At 39.9% G+C, this 19586-nt stretch overlaps 1 protein-coding gene across 1 annotated transcript in view; it reads left to right on the plus strand.

Annotated features, from left to right (window-relative positions):
• Nucleotides 1-19586, plus strand: part of GLI3 (GLI family zinc finger 3) — a 223866-nt gene that overhangs the window by 152536 nt on the left and 51744 nt on the right. The window contains exon 6 of the mRNA XM_077809222.1: nt 6808-7009. Within this exon, the coding sequence (XP_077665348.1) occupies nt 6808-7009 (202 nt within the window). The remainder of the gene's footprint in view (nt 1-6807; nt 7010-19586) is intronic.

Genomic DNA, 19586 nt, shown 5'->3' on the forward strand with positions numbered 1-19586 from the left:
GGTCCCTCTGTATCCTATCCCTGCCCTCCAGTGTATCTACCACTCCTCCCAGTTTAGTATCATCCGCAAATTTGCTGAGAGTGCAATCCACACCATCCTCCAGATCATTTATGAAGATATTGAACAAAACCGGCCCCAGGACCGACCCCTGGGGCACTCCACTTGACACCGGCTGCCAACTAGACATGGAGCCATTGATCACTACCCATTGAGCCCGACAATCTAGCCAACTTTCTACCCACCTTATGGTGCATTCATCCAGCCCATACTTCCTTAACTTACACAAATAACGCTAGAGACATCAAAAGACTTACTTGTGGAGTAACAGCTGGAGGATTGAGCATGCTATAATATGCATAGAAATACAGCCTCAGTATCACAAATAATTACCTCTTTTTACTTAAAGGCAGGGGTGCTGGAACAGTTTGTATATTGGAGGTGCTGAAAGCCATTGAACAAAACTGTAAATCCTGTACATGATGGAAACCTCTTCAAGCCGGGGATGCTGCCGCACCCTAGTTCCAGCACCTGTGCTTAAAGGAAAGGATGTTGATCTTTGATGCATATGCTCTCTGTTCATTCATAAAAAAAGGGTCCTAAACATAATCTCAAACAGGGACAGCTGTCCAGATATTTGATATATGCACTTTAATTTGTTTTGTGTTTTGTTTTAAAGTTGAGATCACACATTTGCAATTCATTATAGCAGCAACTTTTCAATTAGGGATTATTTCAGGACTAAAGTCAAAAAAATTGAAGCAGTATTATGCAAATGGGTTATTTTAAACAGTAAATAGAGAATTAAAATAAGAGCAAATCCTAAGAAGGTCACTTAGCCTCACCTTCTGTATTTGATGAGAATGTGTTTAGTCAGGCAATAGCTTCTTTTATCTAAAGAGAGGATGAAGTTACCCTTTTACTTTGTAAAAACTAATTAAAACTATCTTAACTTGCATGGATATACAGTAAATTAATTGTCATTAAGTAGGCATCTGAATGTCCTATCATTCATCATGCTAAAGAAAACCCCTTTCTTCTTTGTCAGAATTTTAGATTAGAAAAGAGAAACAAAACAATTAGCAGGAAGCCAATATTAAGATGCTTTTTTTTTTTGAATGATCAGAATGCCCATGTTTGCATTATGATGATTTTAAAAGTCCTCTTTCCACCCTGCCCCATCTTGTTAAAAAGAATGAAAAAGAAGTTGATAATTTCCCTCATTATTTGTGACAAAATTCTGAGAAATAGCTGATTAAACCCACCGAAAGATCCCTGCTTACGTATTCTGTACAACAATGGGTCAGAAACAGAGAATGTTCTGAATTTACTATATGGAGAAGGTGACACAGAGACTGTATCTTACTCTGTGTGTGTGTGTGTGTGTGTGTGTGTGTGTGTACAGCAGTGAGCACAATGGTCAAATCTGGAGCCTTTTGACTCTAATGTAATACAAATAATAACTATATGCATTATGCAGAAGATGGACACAGAGCTTTATACAGGGTATGGGGAACACCCTGCCTTCTTCCTGCTTTATGGTGCTGGAGAGCCATTTTTACTGGGGTGGGGGACAGGATGCTTGGCTCTTGTGCAGGGGGTTGAAATGTCCTACATGCTCTGGAGCCTCGCTCTGTGGGAACTTTTTGGTGAACTCCCATTGAATTCAGTGAGAGCAGAGCTAGCTAGGTCTACACTGAGTGCTTTTGACAGTCCCACCCTGTAAGACTTTCTGAGGTGTGACCTTTTGACTGAATGTAGGCTGAGTTTCAAGAAAAGGTGGGACAAGTTTTGGCTAGTAGACCCATTCCTTCCCCTGTGTGTCATCAAGGGATTTATGGGTTTGGAAACCAAGACAAAATTCAGGATGTGTACTTCCATAAAGTAAAACCAAACTTCTACTGATGTCTGTGAACCAAAACCACCAAGTTTCACACAGCTCTAGTTTATTTTCAAAAATTCAAACCTGTCATGTTCACAGCCTTCAAAGAAGACCAGTTCCTTTGGCAGTTTGAAGAAATGTGATTTAAAGGAATAAAATTATACGTCTGAAAATTATTCCCTAATAATTGATGCTAAAAACTTGAATTCAGAAATCGAATTCATGGACCAATTTGCAGCAAGGCATATTCCATTTTGGAAAGTAATGATTGAAATTGATTTCAGCTATTTTAGAAATGAGCTCCACCCTCAGAATAAGTCTTTACTTTTAACACTCACTCTGATTTTTGACTACACATCCCTGTCTCAAAGCTTCACTAGCTGATATTACAATTTCCTTTAGTATAATATCTACTCCACAAGGACTTTAGTATAATATCTACTCCACAAGGATATTCTTAAACAAGTCTGTCTTCTGCTCTGTAGAATGCCACAGCCTACCTTCTATTTTCACCACCCTCCAAAGTTGATGGTTTTTCAGTGCTTGCTCAGAAGGTGAATGGAGTTTTTAGTGAATCACTGGCTCTGCATTTTTGGTCTCCAGGAATCTTACAAAAAATGGAATGTGGTGCTTCATTGGAAGAATACTATGAACAGATAAACATCTCAAATTAATAAACGCTGAAGTGTTTGTGTTTAAAATATATGCCAGAGCAAAGCTGCAAAGTTTATTTTAGCAGTCAGAGATGCTTATAAATTATGATCTATTTCTTTTTATAGTAATATACGAACTCAGAATATTGTTATACTAAACATTTTGCAACATAATGAATGATCATTTCATATTTAAAACCTTTTAGGAATGTAAAACCTAATTCAATGGTGAATGCAAGAAAAACAGTCATTTAATTGGATTTTCCATTTTGAAAGTCACTGTCTCACTTGAAGCCAGTTCTATTCTTCCATTACCAAGTACTGTGGTGCTCTGATTTGGCTGTAACCATCATCTCATGTGACACAGGAATTCTCTGTTTACATATAGAACTGTTACCCCTTAGGAAACTGGCCAAGTCCCAGGTAGATGCAAGTTGGGGTCTGACTGATTTCTAGATCCAGGTGAGACGACTATGGCATGCTGTTCCAAGGAGAAAAGAAAATCTGTGGCTACTGAATGATAAGGCTGAGTCAAGGCTCCCTGTTATAAATCCGCTCTGCTCTGCTCACTCTGCTCTGCCATACCACATCTTTGTCTCTGGCCAGAACACTTATGTGCCTACAACAGAGCCAGGGGACAGGGATGAGCTGGCCCAGAGCGGCTCTGTGCTGAAGAGAAGACTGGCTGCTGATAGCAGTTGGGTGGGACGAGAGAGGTTTAATGAGCATTTGAGGAAAAGAGTCTTTTCAAACCGCCATAGTGTGACTTAGGAATGGGTTGGCTCATTTTAGAGAGGGAAGGGAGAAGGAGGGAGTCATGCATTTGTTGAACGTCTGTGGGGCACCAGGATGAGGATAATCATACTTGGTAGCTCTGTGCAGTTTGTTAAGGATGGGTATGCTTCTCTTCAAACTCCTAGGGGTAGTACAGACATGGGTGATACTTATTTGGTACAAGTGTCCTCTCCTGGGAAATGTGGTATAGAACTGCCAAAAGAGGTTCTAATGCTGAAATGAGACAATGCTCTGATCAGCAAAGAGGCAAAGTGCAACTATGTTTGTAGATCATTTATCAGGCTGTCTAAGCTTTCACTGCAGATGAGAAATGTAATCTAGCAGGGTTCATGTTATAGTATTTTTAATGATCGCTTCATTTTCCAACGAAATCTTTGGAATACATCTCTCATTTGCAGCGGAAAACATAACTAGCTGATATTTGATTTATAAACATAGTTGTGGTTTGCCTTTTTCCCAAACAGCGCATTGTCTCATTTCAGAATCAGAAAGTCAGTCTGTGTCTGGCAAGTCTCTAACAAATTCCCCAGGACACTTACATCAAATAAATGGCAGTCACCTCTATCTATACACATTCAGATCTGGAATTCTGATCAGTCACAATAAATATTTTTAAACTTAAGTCCTAAAAATCAAGTTTAAAATCTTTCCTAAATTATCATTGGTAACATCCTTATGCAGAGGTCAGGCTTCTTATGTTAAAAACAGAACTGTAACATGTAACAATGTCATGCTTATCCAAAGAAAGTGATCTATGCTTCCCTCATCATGAGCATGTCCAGTGTCTTGAGACCAATCCCATTCCTATCAATCTGAGGAAAATAAATGATTGGTGCTTTTATCCATGTGACTACAAGGGGGGGGGAGGGATCAGCTGGTGTAGAACATAGCAAGGATTATAAATAATGACAATAACAATGCTGTGAATAACATACCATTTAGCTGTTCAGTTGTGGTCTAGTGGATTGTGCAAAGAGTCCTGTTTGCCCCACTCATTTGATGTTTCACTGTGGACGACTGAACTTCAGTTATCCACTTGGTCAAATGGAGATAATAATAACAACTCACTTTTAAAGTGCTTTGAGCTAGCTCCTTAGCTAATGCAAATTGGCATAACTCCATTGATTTCAGTGTAGTGGTACCAATTTATATCAGCTGAGAATCTGGCCCATATGAGAGGTATAGAGGAAAACTACTAAATAAATGCAAAATATTAATATGTAGTTATTCTTTTACTATCACATGGATCTTGTATATGCTTAGTAAATGCAACTTCTTATAGCCACTAATCAATGTTTGTACTTTCATGGAGATAAAACATATCAGGCTTTAGAAGTATCAAGGCACTGCACTTCATAAAGTAGCAGATGTACACACAGTACAATAGCATGCTCATAAAAAGAGAGATAAAACAGATTAAGTAAAATAGCTTGAAGTAGCTCGAGGAAAAAAATAAAATCTTCAAGTTTAAGTTTTAAATGATAATTCAGCAGCATGAATATCCAGTGAGAGACTGGAGGAATAAAGATGTGGGAAAAAACCCTGAACCCTGATCCCAAAGGCAACCCTTATTGGCAGTCTTAGTAGAGGTCAAAGAGTGTTCCAAATTAAGCACAGTTTATGAGGGGGAGTATAAGCAGAGATCAGATCACAGAATGATATCAACCGTAAAACAATGGCTTTAATTACAAGATTTTGAATGTTGGCTGAACACACTCAAAAAGGGGCAACCAATACAGATGTCTAAGGAGAAGAGTCAAGCGAGAAAATTGCAAGCAATGAAAATTAAGACAAGTCCTGTGATTCTGTGCCACTTGCGTGTCCGATAGAGTAGCGGTAGGAAGATTAGTTGGAAAACCACAGGAAGAGTTGAGACAGGAAAGAACCACGGCATGCACCATAGTTTTAGCTGCAAAATTTGTTAAGTAATCGTGAATTCTGGAGATGTTTAGTAAGTGGAACCGAGAATTGAAATAATGTGTGAAGAAAACAACACATCATAGTCAAAGAATAAGTCTGGATTGCAAGCATAGAAATGGGTGAAATACAAAGTCAGCTTACCTCAAAATAAAAACTGCAGTAGGAGAAAAGCAAAGTGAGAGAGCCTAAAATGAAAATGTCAGTCTTACTATATTTAACAATAAAATTAGCAAGCTTTTATTTGGACGTATCCATGAAATGTGTAAACAAAGAACATCAGGAAATTTGGGAAAAGAGCAGATCTCTACATCAGCTGTCTATAAACACTAACGAAGGCCCTAAATCAGCTATGTATTTGAGTATTTGCTTAACTTTAAGCACATGGATAGTCCTGTTGGAGTCAATGGACTACTCACGTACTTAAAGTTACACACATGCTTAAGTACCTTGCTGAATTGAGGTTTAGAGCACCAAGTAGTGGGAAGTATAAAGAAAAGATCACAGAAACCTGTAACCTACTCTTTAATTGTTGAGAAGTTACACAGAGCTGCAAGCCATCCAGTTAGAAAAATAGGAATTGAACCAAGAGTTTGTGGCCCTGGACATCAAAATTACATGGCATGCTCCAATATTACCAGTTTATTTGACTGAAATAAGAAGTGCAGGTGGTATTATTTTTAATACAAATAATTGGCTCTAGAACTTTGCTTACAGTGAAATCGAGGATTACATAAATCAATATTAGGATGAAGTTGAAAGTGATATATCTCCCATTAGCACGATAGAATTGTGGTTACAGGTCAGGAGGAGTACCGGCCCAATAGTGGAAGTTTTCAAAGCCGCACAGAGAATTTAGCCATACATGTTCTGTTCATTTTAATGGAAGATGTGGGATCGAATCCCCTGCACTGCTCTGAAAAGCTTAAACTATAGTTTTGAAAAAATGGATTCATCCACCCCCACAAATCTTCTTAGTTACTTGAAAAAATTGAAATAAAAGCCTAATGCTGTGACTGTCGAATTGATGACTTCTGTTGATAGAGCATTTTGTTTTATGGCATTATTTTATTCATCTGTTTTATTTTTGCAGCTAGCATTGGCCAGGAGGAATTCTGATCAGCAAAGGGAAAGCTGCATCTTAATCTTTATTTTGTATTTTAGAAGTTTATTTTTGGCTCTTTGCATTGAAGTAGCAGGGGTTTCAGGGAGCGCCGATGTGAGCCACTGTCTCATCGCTTGGGCTTGAATTAATGATGTGAATGTCTAAGCAGCCATCAGATTCATAAATCACCAGAAATGAGAGGGATAACATATAAAAGTCTTTCCCTTTTGTTTAGCAATTTATCATTTTGCTTGCACATTAATAAACAGAGCTCCCCTGAGGTAAGCCATAGGAAGATAAATTTTTCTTCCTAATTTTCCTCAATTGTAGCCAGTAGATCACAAGTGGAAAGAGTGGGCTTGTCACAGCATGTTGTGACTCTTTATACCCATCGCCAGGAGTCATAAATAAATGGGGTAGAGTACTTTGGTAGATAATTATTTTTGTTTACATAACAGGTGCCAGGTTTCCGAGTCCAAGGCTGTCAACTAGACCAAGCCGAAAGCGTACGCTGTCCATATCGCCCCTGTCTGATCATAGCTTTGACCTTCAGACCATGATACGGACATCTCCAAACTCCTTGGTCACAATTCTCAATAATTCTCGTAGCAGTTCTTCAGCTAGTGGTTCCTATGGCCACTTATCTGCAAGTGCAATAAGGTAAAAACTCTGCAAAGTATTGATTAATTTTTTGTTACAGCATTTTTTGTGTATAATGCTGTATTATCGATCTTACACCATAAATCTGCATGGATGCAGATATACACACGTGTGTTTCTCTTTATATGTATATATATTTCTGTGTGTCTGTACCATCTGTCTTTTTGACTGGAGCAAAATTTATAGCGCCAAATATTTCTTTCTTGCTTGGAAAAGTAACTAATAGAGAACTTTGAGCCATTTTATTATCCACTAGAGGTAACTTTCAATATAAAGGGCAATAATGGTGTATAAATATACACACACAGAGGTTAATATTCAGATATAAAGACATAGGATGGGATTGGCACTTGTGCAACTAAGTCATTTAAATGATTTTGAAAATCCTGCCCATAAACACAACAGACAGCAAAGTGTCCCAGTGGTACTGTGTTCAAAAATGTGAAGCTCAAGTGCTTTCTGATACTATCATTAAACCCTCTAGATCAGGGGTGGCCAACCTGAGCCTGAGAAGGAGCCAGAATTTACCAATGTACATTACCAAAGAGCCACAGGAATACATCAGCAGCCCCCCATCAGCTCCCCCACCCTGCTCCCAGCGCCTCCCACTCTCCCTGCCGATCAGTGCCTCTCCCTCCCTCCCCGCACCTCCCGATCAGCTGTTCCGTGGCGTGCAGGAGGCTCGGGGGGTGGGGGGGGGAGGAGTGAGGGCACGGCAGGCTCAGCGGAGGGGATGGGAAGGGGTGGAGTAGGGGCATGGCCTGTGGCAGAGCCAGGGGTTCAGCAGTGAGCACCCCCCGGCACATTAGAAAGTTGGCACCTGTAGCTCCAGCCCCAGGGTCGGTGCCTATGCAAGGAGCTGCATATTAACTTCTGAAGAGCCGCATGTGGCTCCGGAGCCACAGGTTGGCCACCCCTGCTCTAGATATTTGTCTGATAGCTTTCCTACTGTGTGTATGTAAAAGTAAGGCTCTCTAAGGCTAGATAACTTGCATCTTCCTTTTCACCTAAGAAATATTTCTTATGGTTAGTAGCCCGTTTTCAGATAAAAGGACACCATACCTTAAAATAAGGTAAGCAGCTCCCAACACACATGCAAGAGTATGGCAGACAATGTCTCTATCCAGGCATGACAAGGAACCTCCGTTCTATTCCCTGGGACATTTTCCTTCACTATTTGCCCATGGGACAAAGTAGAGGAGCTATTCACTATAGAACTTGTGAATTCCACTTTGCTGCTTCATTTGCACATGCAACAAATCAGCAAGAGAAGAATGGTGGAACCACGGGATTGAGAGAAGAAGAGTAGAGTGGAGAGGTGGAGAGAATTTGCAGGGGAGGATGAAGGGGGACAAGGAAGCAAACGGGACAGAAGGAGAAAAACAAGAGAGCAAAAGCGGAACAAAATAAAAGGAGATCAAGGAACTAAAAAAAGGTGTCAGTAATGAAGGGGGAAGACAGAACAAAGAAGAAACAAATGCAGAGACCTTAAAGTGTTTGTGACATTACTACATTTTAACAGAAAAAGTTCCTGCAGCATTCCAAAAAAATCTCAAAAGTCTCAGAAAATACTGATTTTGCATTTATGGCACTCGAACAAAGACTTGTTCTGATTCCTTGCTTAAAAGCAGCCTCCACCTTCAATTTGCAGCTGGAGAAAAGAGCAAGTCCCCATAGCAATTTCTTGAGAGTTAAAAGGTCAGTTTTTGGCAACGTGCAAACCTGCTTTTCCAACAAGAAAGACACACTTAAAACTTCAAAAACTGGCGATGGGGCTTTACGTTGCTGGAGAAGATGGGGAGTGCAAGTGGTGTTTAGAAAACATGGCTCTGGCAGACATTTAAAGTGACACTACTGTAAATACTTAGTATAAGCAAAAGTGCTGTTGTTTTTAACACCTCTTTTTAAATAGTCATATTTCAAAGCTCTTCTGTACTTGAATAGCTATATAGTGTTTTACAGGTATGATGTCATAATTCTGAAATACAGCTCTGCAATCCATCTAAGCATAGTTCCAATTTCCAAGTACTGTAGCTGTGAAATATGACTTTTATCAGTAGCTGGCAGTGATTTTTGGCCACATCTGTTAAATATATGTACTGTAGAGGCATACTATTCCCACTGTTAGGAGGGAATGACACTTCCAGTATGAACCAGAAGGTGGGACTGGACAACAGGGAATGAATCACCCAGTAACTTCCCTGTAATGTTCATTCCCTCTGAAGCACCTGGCATTGGCCATTGTCAGAAGACAGGATTTTGGGCTAGATGACCCATTGGTCTGACCCAGTGAGGCCATTCTTAGGTTCTTATGAACCTCCTTCTTCATTGCATATAACTTTGGGGAAGAAATTCTATGGAGAAACTTGGCATAGTTAGTCTCTTCCTTGGGGTAAACTTCTCCGCAAGTTTGAAAATATTTGGTCAAGCTGTTTTTGACATATAGGATCGCAAACACAAGAGGCACTCGCACAAATGCTTATTCATATGAGTAGTTTTTTTCAAGGCAGCTGAGGAATTTGAATAAGTGCTGATCAAAAACTGAGTAAAGTCCTAAGGATTAGGCCCAATAGGTCTATTCATGTGAGTTAGCATTACTGAAGAGAATAATGTTTGCAAGATTGAGCCTATGCACTTTTAAAGTTTTCAGAATGTTGTATTCATATTTTCTCAGCATGTGTAATGGAAAATTTTGCACCATTTAATCATTCTTTCTTTTTTGATAAGACTATAAATGTTCAATGTCAGAAGTGGAAAACATATTGTTACAGCCTTTCCACTGGAATTGAGGAAGAAGAGAGGGAACAGATCTTGAGATCCTTTAAAGGGTTACCCAGCACATTTCAAGAACTTTTTCTGACATTGCATCTTAACTGTGTGTTTAGCACTTTCAAAACCATGTTTTAAACAATAGATAACACCCCTTACCTTTTCCCATGTGAATGTGTCTACAAAATTGTTAAACCTAAATACATAGTGTGACAGGGTCGGGCCAGATGGCTACAGGAGAGTAATAGAAGGCAGATATATTAGCCCCAGGCTAAGTAGGTCCCTTTTCCCTGGGTAAGGTAACAGGGAAGGTTCCAGAACAATCAGGAACCTTCTGGAGACAATTAAGACAGGCTGATTAGACCACCTGCAGCCAATCAAGAAGCTGCTAGAATCAATTAAGGCAGGCTAATCAGGGCACCTGGGTTTTAAAAAGGAGCTCATTTCAGTTTGTGGTGTGCGTGTGAGGAGCTGGGAGCAAGCAGCAGTAGGAGTTGAGAGTGAGAATGCGGACTGTTGGAGGACTGAGGTGTACAAGCATTATCAGACACCAGGAGGAAGGTCCTATGATGAGGCTAAAGAAGGTGTTGGGAGGAGGCCATGGAGAAGTAGCCCAGGGAGTTGTAGCTGTCGCACGGCTGTTCCAGGAGGCACTCTAGACAGCTCCATTCCACAGGGCCCTGGGCTGGAAACCAGAGTAGAGGGCAGGCCCGGGTTCCCCCCAAATCCTCCCCAACTCCTGGTCAGACACAGGAGGAGTTGACCTGGGCTGTGAATTCAGAAAAACGACCAAGCTGAGGGCTGCCATGAAGCTCCAAGGCAAGCAAATCCGCCAATAAGCGCAAGACCCACCAAGGTAGAGCAGGAACTTTGTCACAATAGCAACATGTGTCCAATTTGTGTTGAATAGATTATCTGTAGTCACAGTGTGTTGTATTAAGTACATTTCGTAGTTCAGGATTGCAGTAGTTCAGGAGTCCTGTAGTTGTAGTTCAGAGTTGCAATAAGGGTTTTGTAGTTCAGGGTTGAAGACACGTTATTACTATAAGCAAAGGTGGTGGTGCCACCTTTAGTGAGGGTTGGCCAAAGGTTCTCATGATAAGACCCTGTTGTCAGTTGCTTATAACTTTGCCAAACTTTTCATGCTGGTTGTCTGCATCAGGCTACATTTTTCTGAAAAAGTGTCAGCAAAAATCCAGCCATTTCTAAGAGCTGAGCAGGTCTAGCACCTCCATGCTTTAGAACAAGTACTTGAAATTTGCCTGGGTGGTTGCTCCCATGCCAGGGATGTGCCTTTTGCTGTTCCTGAGACAATCTGACCAAATTTAGCCAAGTTATAAGCCCTTTAAAACTCTCAGTCCATATATGCTCAGCGGAGACTTGTTCGAGTTTAGCTGCTTAATTCTGCAGAGGTTCCATCTGTATTGAGTATGATGCAGCCTAGGGACATAGAGGTTTATCAGGTATTTCCCCTGTAAATGCTTCTGTGGACTGCTGTGGTGCTGGGCATCACTTGTAGCAAGAACCTTGTCTCTCCATTGCTCTCAGTATTCACTCTGCAGGTTCCCAGGCATCTTGGAGAAGGAAGAAGCCTGACTTGAATGCAAGAGGAGAAGAGCCAGACTTGGAGGTGGGGGGCAGTGTTGAAGGGAGCACATTGGGACAAAAAAGTAGTTTGCGCTTTAAAATACCTAAGAAATTACATTTAAAAAATCAACATTAATAGAACATTAAGGTTGCAAAATAAAACACTCAAAATTAGCAAATGCCAGAATTAAGCCTCCCTTTGTGTTTACGATACAAGTCTTTAATTACAGGATCACATGCTGTTTTTTCCACAGGACCCCTGCCTCATTCAGTGCACAGGATAGACCTATTCAGAGGATGAGTCAGGGTTGTGAAGTGAAGGAGACTGTTGTCTGAACGGCCCCTGCCTGATTTGTTACAGAAGCTGGAAGGTGTGCAGTGAATGAGGCAAGGGACTGCAGGAATAGAAATGATGGCTTCATGGTTAAGGCAGTTTAATTCTGCTCTGGATAGTTGGATTCTATCTGTGTCTATGCCACAGAGCTCCTGTGTGATGCTGGGCAGCTCACTTAAAGCAGACTTTTCACAGGTGGCTGTTAACTGTGTGGTCCTCATTTTCCGGGTGCCTGACTTGAGACCCTGGGGCCTGGTTTCCAGAAGTGCTGAGTGACTGTCAGCTTCAGCAGAACTCAGTGGGAGCTGTGCTTCAAACATAGAAACTGCTTGATAATGCTAAGTACTCTGAAATATCAGGCACAAGTGTTTGAAATTGGGCACACAAAATCAGTGGACAGTTTTGACCTTAATCTCTCTGCCTCCATTTTACACATATGAAAGGAAGATAATATCACCCCCTCATCTCATGGGGTTGGGGGGTGGGGAGGTTGTGAACATAATTTAATTAACATTTGTGAACAACTCAGATACTATAGTGATGAGCACCATAGAAAAAAATGATGAGGAAATTAATAATTCTGTGTCCAGTGAACAAGGTGCACTAAATAAAGTTTGGGATCACACTCTGAACAAAATATTGACTAACTGGTCATTAACTGAGCACTATCCACCCTGTGTGTTGAATGAGGTAGGGGTCCTGTGGAAAAAACAGTACGTGTTCATGTTATTAATGACTGTAATACAATGCCTACATATAAGGGGCTGAATGAAAGTTACATAGACAGCCTTAATTCTGTCATTTCCTAACTTTTGAGTGCTTGACTTTGCAGCCTTAACATTCTTTTGACATTGGGGGGGGTGTATGTGCGTCCGCGCATTCATGTATGATGTGAATTAAGATGGCGCCTCAGGGTTCCAATGCAGAACCAGGCCCCATTGCGCTCGACACTGCGCAAACATTTAAAAGTACACATGCTGCCCTGAAGCGCTTACATTGTGGGTTACAACTCGTAGATGAAACAAACTGGGGGGGAAAGGGGAATGGGAGGTTGGGGGTGAAATAACAGTGAAACAAGCCTCATCTTTTTGGTCTGTGTTTGTGCAGTGCCTAGCCCAGTGAAGTCCGTATTATGGGGATACTAGATGCTACTGCAATATGAAAAAGAAATAATATTTTAGCACAATAAGCATAGGTTATGGCTTGGCTTGTCATTGTCAGCTGGCAATGAAATAATCTGTCCTGTCTCCTAGCTGCAAATTTGAAAGAAGATGTTACTATTGCTATTGTTGACAGCTAATGGAGATTCTCCGTTAGCTCACTAGCTAGAACTGCTACTTCGTAAATTTGAAAACACCTGTTTTACATTGCAGCTGGGAAGAAGTATGCATTCTGCATTTGGCACAAAGGAGCCAAATGAAACAACATCCAAATAGGGTAATCCTTTATTTGGCATTTACTCATTTGGTTACCTTCCTCAGTCGTGCAATGCAGTACCCCTACTATATATAAATCGTTTGTCGGGATGCACTTATATGTAGTATCTACTACTTGAACAATGATTAGATGTTGAACTGCTGTAACACTTCTTGCTGAGAGGCAGTGTGTCCTAGTAGGATGGGCTTGGAGGTGGTAGTCACTTCCCATGGCATTAATGTCGCCAACTCTACTCTTTTGCAAAAGGTTATGGGGTATTTAATAAACCTAAGAGGTTAGAACATTGCTTTTTTGGCATCCAGAAATCACTGTTAGCACAGAGCCCATAGCATCCTTAAGGGTCATCAAATAAAATTCATAGGCAGTTTAGGCCTGTTTAACTCATTGCCAAGGGATGTTGTGAAGGCCAAAAGTTAAAAAAAGAATTAGATAAGTTCATGGAGGATAGGTCCATCAGTGGTTATTAGTCAAGATGGTCAGGTATGCAACGCCATATTCTGGGTGACGCTAAACCTCTGCTAGAAGCTAGGTCTGTGTTCCAGGGGATGGATCACTCAAAAAATTGCCCTGTTGTGTTCACTCCCTCTGAAGCATCTGGTACCGGCCACTGTCAGAAGAAAGGATACTGGGCTAGAGGGACCATTGGTCTGATCAAGTATGGCCATTCTTGTGGTACCATTTTTGCCAAGTCATTCTTCAGCATCTGGGCCAAACCCTGCTCTCAGTTGCACTTGCTTCAATCAGGAGTAGCTCCACTGACTATGATGGAGTTACTCTGCATCTAGCAAGTTTAACTGAGGGCAGAATTTGGCCACATAACCCACCTTAAAATTGATTTTTGTGTTTGTTCAGGAGTCCTCTGGGATCTTTTCCAAGGATTGCAAAGAGCTGAGAAAACACAGCAGCTCCTTTTTCCCAGGATCTGCTCCTCTGCCTCTCAGTTGTATATGTGATTGGAGCAGAAAAGTGAAATTAACAAGATCTGGTTAATTATAGCCAGAGTTTGCATGATCTGGTTAATATCACTTTGCTGCTAGGCTGAAGTGAAGCTGAACATCCTTGGAGAAGATTTAAGTAGTGGGGGAAAGGCAAGCTGAACTGTAGCATAAGTTTGAGTAGTAGGAGAAGGGGTTGGGGGGAGGAGGGAGCATGAGCTTTAGCAGTGGAGGGTAGGGCTTGTGCTTCTACAAGGCGCAACTGAATAGATTCCGAATAATTTTCCCTTTGCATTTAAGCTCCTTGTGTAAAGTACTAGAAGAGGGAAACTGACTAGAATTATATATGTGTGTGTATATATATATATAGAGAGAGAGAAACAACTGCTATAGGAAATTGATTAAACTCATAGGATCACATATTAGTTTTCCTTCGGCCGGCACATGGGGAAAGACCTGGATGCTGAAGATCAGTTTCCCTCTACACACATAAAGAGGGGCACAAATCAACTGGAAAGGGGAGACCGAGAGAGAGATGATGCAAATGAGAGTAAAGTGGACTGAAAGTGACGCCATCTCAGAAGATAATCTGTCCTCAGTGAAGTTCCCAAATCCCTCACAGTTACAGGTGGGTGAACATCATGAAGCATGAGATATTATATCCCTTTTAAAATTATTTTAGCATTAAATATTATAACACTGGATATTCATGTTATCCACATAAACATCCAATCTCTCTTTGAATCCTATTAAGTTCTTGGCCTCAACAACATCCTGCAGTGGTGAGATCCACAGGCTATTTATGTAGTGAGTGAAAAAAGTGTTTCCTCCTGTCAGTTTTCAGCCTTAAAATTTTACTGAATATCTCTTTGCTCCTGTGTTATGAGACACCGAGAACAGAGGTTCCCAGTCTACCTTCTCTATGTAATTATTTTATATACTCTTATCTCACTTCCTCTTATTTGTCTCTTTTCTAAAGTAAAGATTATTTTCAATCTCTTTTATGAGAGTTTTCCCAGGCCCTTGATCGTTCTTGGTGGATTTCTCTGAAACCCCTGTGGTTCTACAATATCCGTTTGGAAATGGGGTGACCAGTACTTCACACACAATTCCAGAGAAGGCCCTACTATTGATGGCATTATAATATTATCTATATTCTACGTCTCATTCTTTGTGCATCATCACATCTGACAAAAATATGTTGCTTACTGGAGCTGGTAAAAGGCAGGACAGAATTCTAGAATATGTTTGGAAATGAGCAAGTGGAACACAGTATGTTTGGGGATACTTTACAGGAATCACTTAACGCAGGAGGTTGCACAGATCTTACTGTTTGCATAGGTAGAAAGACACACTCACACACCACGTAAGAGACTTTGTTTACTCGACAAGCTTTAAAGGTGTTTTGCCATATTATTATTCATCTTTATTTTTAGATCTTTACAAGTCAGACATAAAAACTCACTTTGGGCTGAATTTTTTCACACAGTGTAAGGTCTCTGGCTAGTAGTGTGTAATTGTAAATAAAAGGTTTAGTTTAAATCAGTATAGTCATTTTCAAGATCTAGAAGCTCAGAAAAGAAACAGATGTCTCATAGGTCCATGTGTATTTTTGTGCTATTTTAAATAAGACCATAACAGCCACTTGTAGTATTCATTTATGGATTTAAACTCCCTCAATATGCAGAGAAATACTTTGTGGACAGTGGGTCCATTTCGACATTCACTTTCACCCAAGAAACTCCATTAAGCCAACTTCAGACCTGAGACAATTCCAGTGAAAAACACCCTGTTGGGAGTACGTGTACATTACACACTTAAACATGAGGGGCCTTCTTCTCCACTGCTTTGTACCATGTAACCTGAGCAAAGTGGGTGTAAAGCACTACCTGATCAGTCTAGCTGCATTTTATACCCCCTTAGCACAATTATAAATGGCAGTGGAGAATTACAATAGGAACAGAAATCAAATCTTAATGTAATGTTGGAAGTTGAGTCTAATCCTAAGGAGTCTAATCCTAAAGTGGATTTCTATCTGTAGTCTCTTCTTATGAAATCTATATTTTACAGAATAATAAGATTCAGTTAGATTGTTTTGGGGATTATCCATGTTTTGAGTGGAAGGTGGTAGATGTTTTACACACACACAAACAACATGGTCTCTGCCTCTAAATCAAGCAGCATACTAAGGGTGGGAAAAGAAGGATATAAAGTGAGTGTGTTTGTGCACGCATGTGTGTTCATACATACATATCAGATCCCTTTGTAGTTATAGTCTCTGCAGAGCAAATCACTTCAGATTGGCTAATTTGGCAAATGTTATTGGCAGAGTTATAGCCTTGAAACTAGGTAGTAGCGCATAATATAATGTTTTTCCAAGAAAAATATATAATAGTGTAGCTAAGGAATCTAATACAAAGCTTGTTTCATATTCAGAACACAAAATATGAGTGTTAAGGATAAATAACTATTAAAACATGTATTTAGTATCAAATAAGATTTCCTGTATATTTAATACACGTATGCCACCTGTTTTAGGACTAAAAACCTGCTTAGCCATGACTTTAGTTTAAAAGGTGTTTGCTATAAATGTCACTGAACTACAGGTAGAGAACTAAGACAAAATACTAGAAAAATTTTCTGGTGTCTTACAAAGCCTAGTTGCACTTTCTCTAGAATTCCTGGAACAAGAATACCGCATTAAGAGAAACAAATTATGAAGCGTCAGAGTATCCTCTTATGTAAATCAGTGTAGTTCCCTTGACCTCAGTGGAGCTATGTCAATGAGGATGTAGCTATACCATGATAGTCTCCATAGTGTAGACATACCTTTACATTTATCCTGAATGAAGGGCAACTATTATGCATACCAGATTCAACAACGTTTTACCCAACACCCAGCAGAACAATGTAATGGCTGATCATTTAATTTGGGCTAGAGACCTTGAAGAACGCATTGAAATCCTTAGGAGGTTTTGCTGAGAGAAAGAAACATCTGCGCTGAACTTTAAAAAGAAAAAGAAAAAAAAACCTTATAAAAGTTGTCTGTATTAGACACAAGTTGAACGAAGATGGTTTAATTGTTGATTCAGATAAATAAAAGTCATAGTTGGATTGCCCAATCTAGAGAGATCTATGCGGATGAAAAACTATTCGGTAAGGTTAATTCCAAATCAGCCTGTGGTCAATAAAACCTAAAAGGAACTCCAGGGCATTCCCTGGCTTTAGGAAAAGAAGCATAAACAGGCATTTGAGAAGTTAAAAACATTGCTCACCAGTTTTAAATTATTATGATTTAGCTAAGCCATTTGTACAGCCTGTAGATGCATCTTCGGAATGACTAGGTCACTGATTCAGGAAAGCACTGAAGCACATGCTTAAGTCCATCCCTGTTCACAACAGCACTAAAGCATGTGCTTCAGTGCTGTCAGAGGGATGCTTTTCTGAACCATTGCCTCAGTTCATTCCTAAAACAGGAAGAGTATTCAGTTGCAATTGTATCAAGATCCCTTAACAATGTGTAAAAAGATGACACCCAGATTCAAAATGAAGGGGGAAATCTGGGCTCCACTGAAGTTAATGGCAAAGTTTCTGTTGACTCTAATGGAGCCAGGGTTTCACCCAAGATGCTGGCAGCTGTACTTTGTTGGGTCACTGAATCCTGCCTACCTCAGTTTCGTTGCCCTCGGGTCTTTATGCAACAGTAGAGGATAGTGTGACAAAATATGTAGCTTTATCGGCTCCACACCCATCCAGGGTATAATATTGCTAATCATAATGCAATGCAATTTATTATTTTTTAAATCACTAAAACTGCTGGATGGAAGATGTGCAGTACAAATTTAGGCATTCTACAGGAGTAGAACTTAGAGAAGCAGCCACCTTCCCCACAACTGACAAGCTCAGCAGAACATATATATGCACAGACTTATGGCTGTACTGCAAGCTTTTATGTAAATAAGTCCTGCTGAGATGGCTGACCTTGGAGGAGTCAACCAGCTGTCTGTTTTATGAAGGTTTTGGGTGTCCCCCATGATCTTTGTCAAATTGCGGTCCGACTATAAGTATATGTATCTGTCTATCTATATGTACATAAACAACATATATAAAAAAGCAAAGAATTTTCCTGACTTTGAGTCACAGCTGTTTTGTGGTGAAATCCACAGCTGTGTCTAGAAACTGGATAACCTTGTTAATAGGACAGCCACAAAGTAGCCACAAAGTTTGGTTTTGATTATAATGTCTGTTTTTCTTCTTCTTGAAGTCAGTTCCTTAAAACTTGATGTGCTCATGTAATTGTAATGTAGTTCATTGCCCTGTTTTACCTCCAGTGCAGGGTGTTTGAAACTTTGGAGGGGGGGGGGGGGAAGAAAGAAAGAAAGAAAGAAAGAAAGAAGCACATAATATTGAAAAATAAACGTCACTGAGATTTTTTTGTCATTAGATTTGAAATATCATTGCAAGTTAAAGTAGAGTTACTACAGAGTTTTCTAACTCTTCCACCACCACCACCAACAAAGGACAATAGACAAAAGACAAACTACATAGTTTCCCCTTCGTTTTACAGTACAGACATTCACCCTTTTCTTTTCTTTTCTTTTCTTTTCTTTTCTTTTCTTTTCTTTTCTTTTCTTTTCTTTTCTTTTTTCTTTTCACTCTCTCACAGAATTTTAGAAAAATGATATTAAATACGAATTCTACAACCAAAATAGGAATAACACTGCATCGAATGTTACATATTTTCTCTTCTTTACATGCACTTGGAAGAAAGAGATGTATGCTTTATTCATATTTATGTGACTGCTATTTGTTATTGCCAAGATTTTTTCATTAACTAGTGATTTTTTGGTGGCCAGTGTTGATACCCAACTTGAGACACCTTAAAGGACCTTGATTTTGCAAAAGTGCTGAGCACCTGACCTCTGAAAATCTGGTCGATTCAAGGTGTCTCAAGTTGGACACCTAAAAATCAAGGCATCCAAAATCACTTGTCACTTTTGAGTAGTTTTGGATTTCTAGCTCTCAGAAATAACTACTTTTAGGAGACTTTTTTACACCAGTACTTTTAGGTCTGCCACAATTGATAAATTTTAGAATTAAAAGTGATTAAATCTGTGAAAAGATTAAAATGCTCTGCAGATTTAAGTCATATTTTTTAACTTTTCCCTTGATGCATGCAAGTGTTGGCTGACCCAACCGCTCTGTAGGGTCTATAGCAACAGGAGCCTTCTTTGTTCACATGTGAGATTTTTATTTTATATTTTATTGTCTGTATAATCTGTGTTTAGCTACTTATTCAACTTTGGAGAACAGGTACCGTAGCTCTTTGGCTGTAGGTGTTTAACACTCTCAGAGCTGGAAAAACTGGCTCAGATTTAGCGATCCTTTTCATTTTCCAACCGTCCTGTCCCTTTTTTCCTGTTTTAAACAGTCATAAAATAGCAACAACACATTTCTTATACACCAGGCAGCAGTGAGTCATTTTACATGGAATTATACCCAGTACCATTAGTAA

This window comes from Eretmochelys imbricata, chromosome 2 (assembly GCF_965152235.1).
Source record: "Eretmochelys imbricata isolate rEreImb1 chromosome 2, rEreImb1.hap1, whole genome shotgun sequence".
Taxonomy (NCBI): Eukaryota; Metazoa; Chordata; order Testudines; family Cheloniidae; genus Eretmochelys; species Eretmochelys imbricata.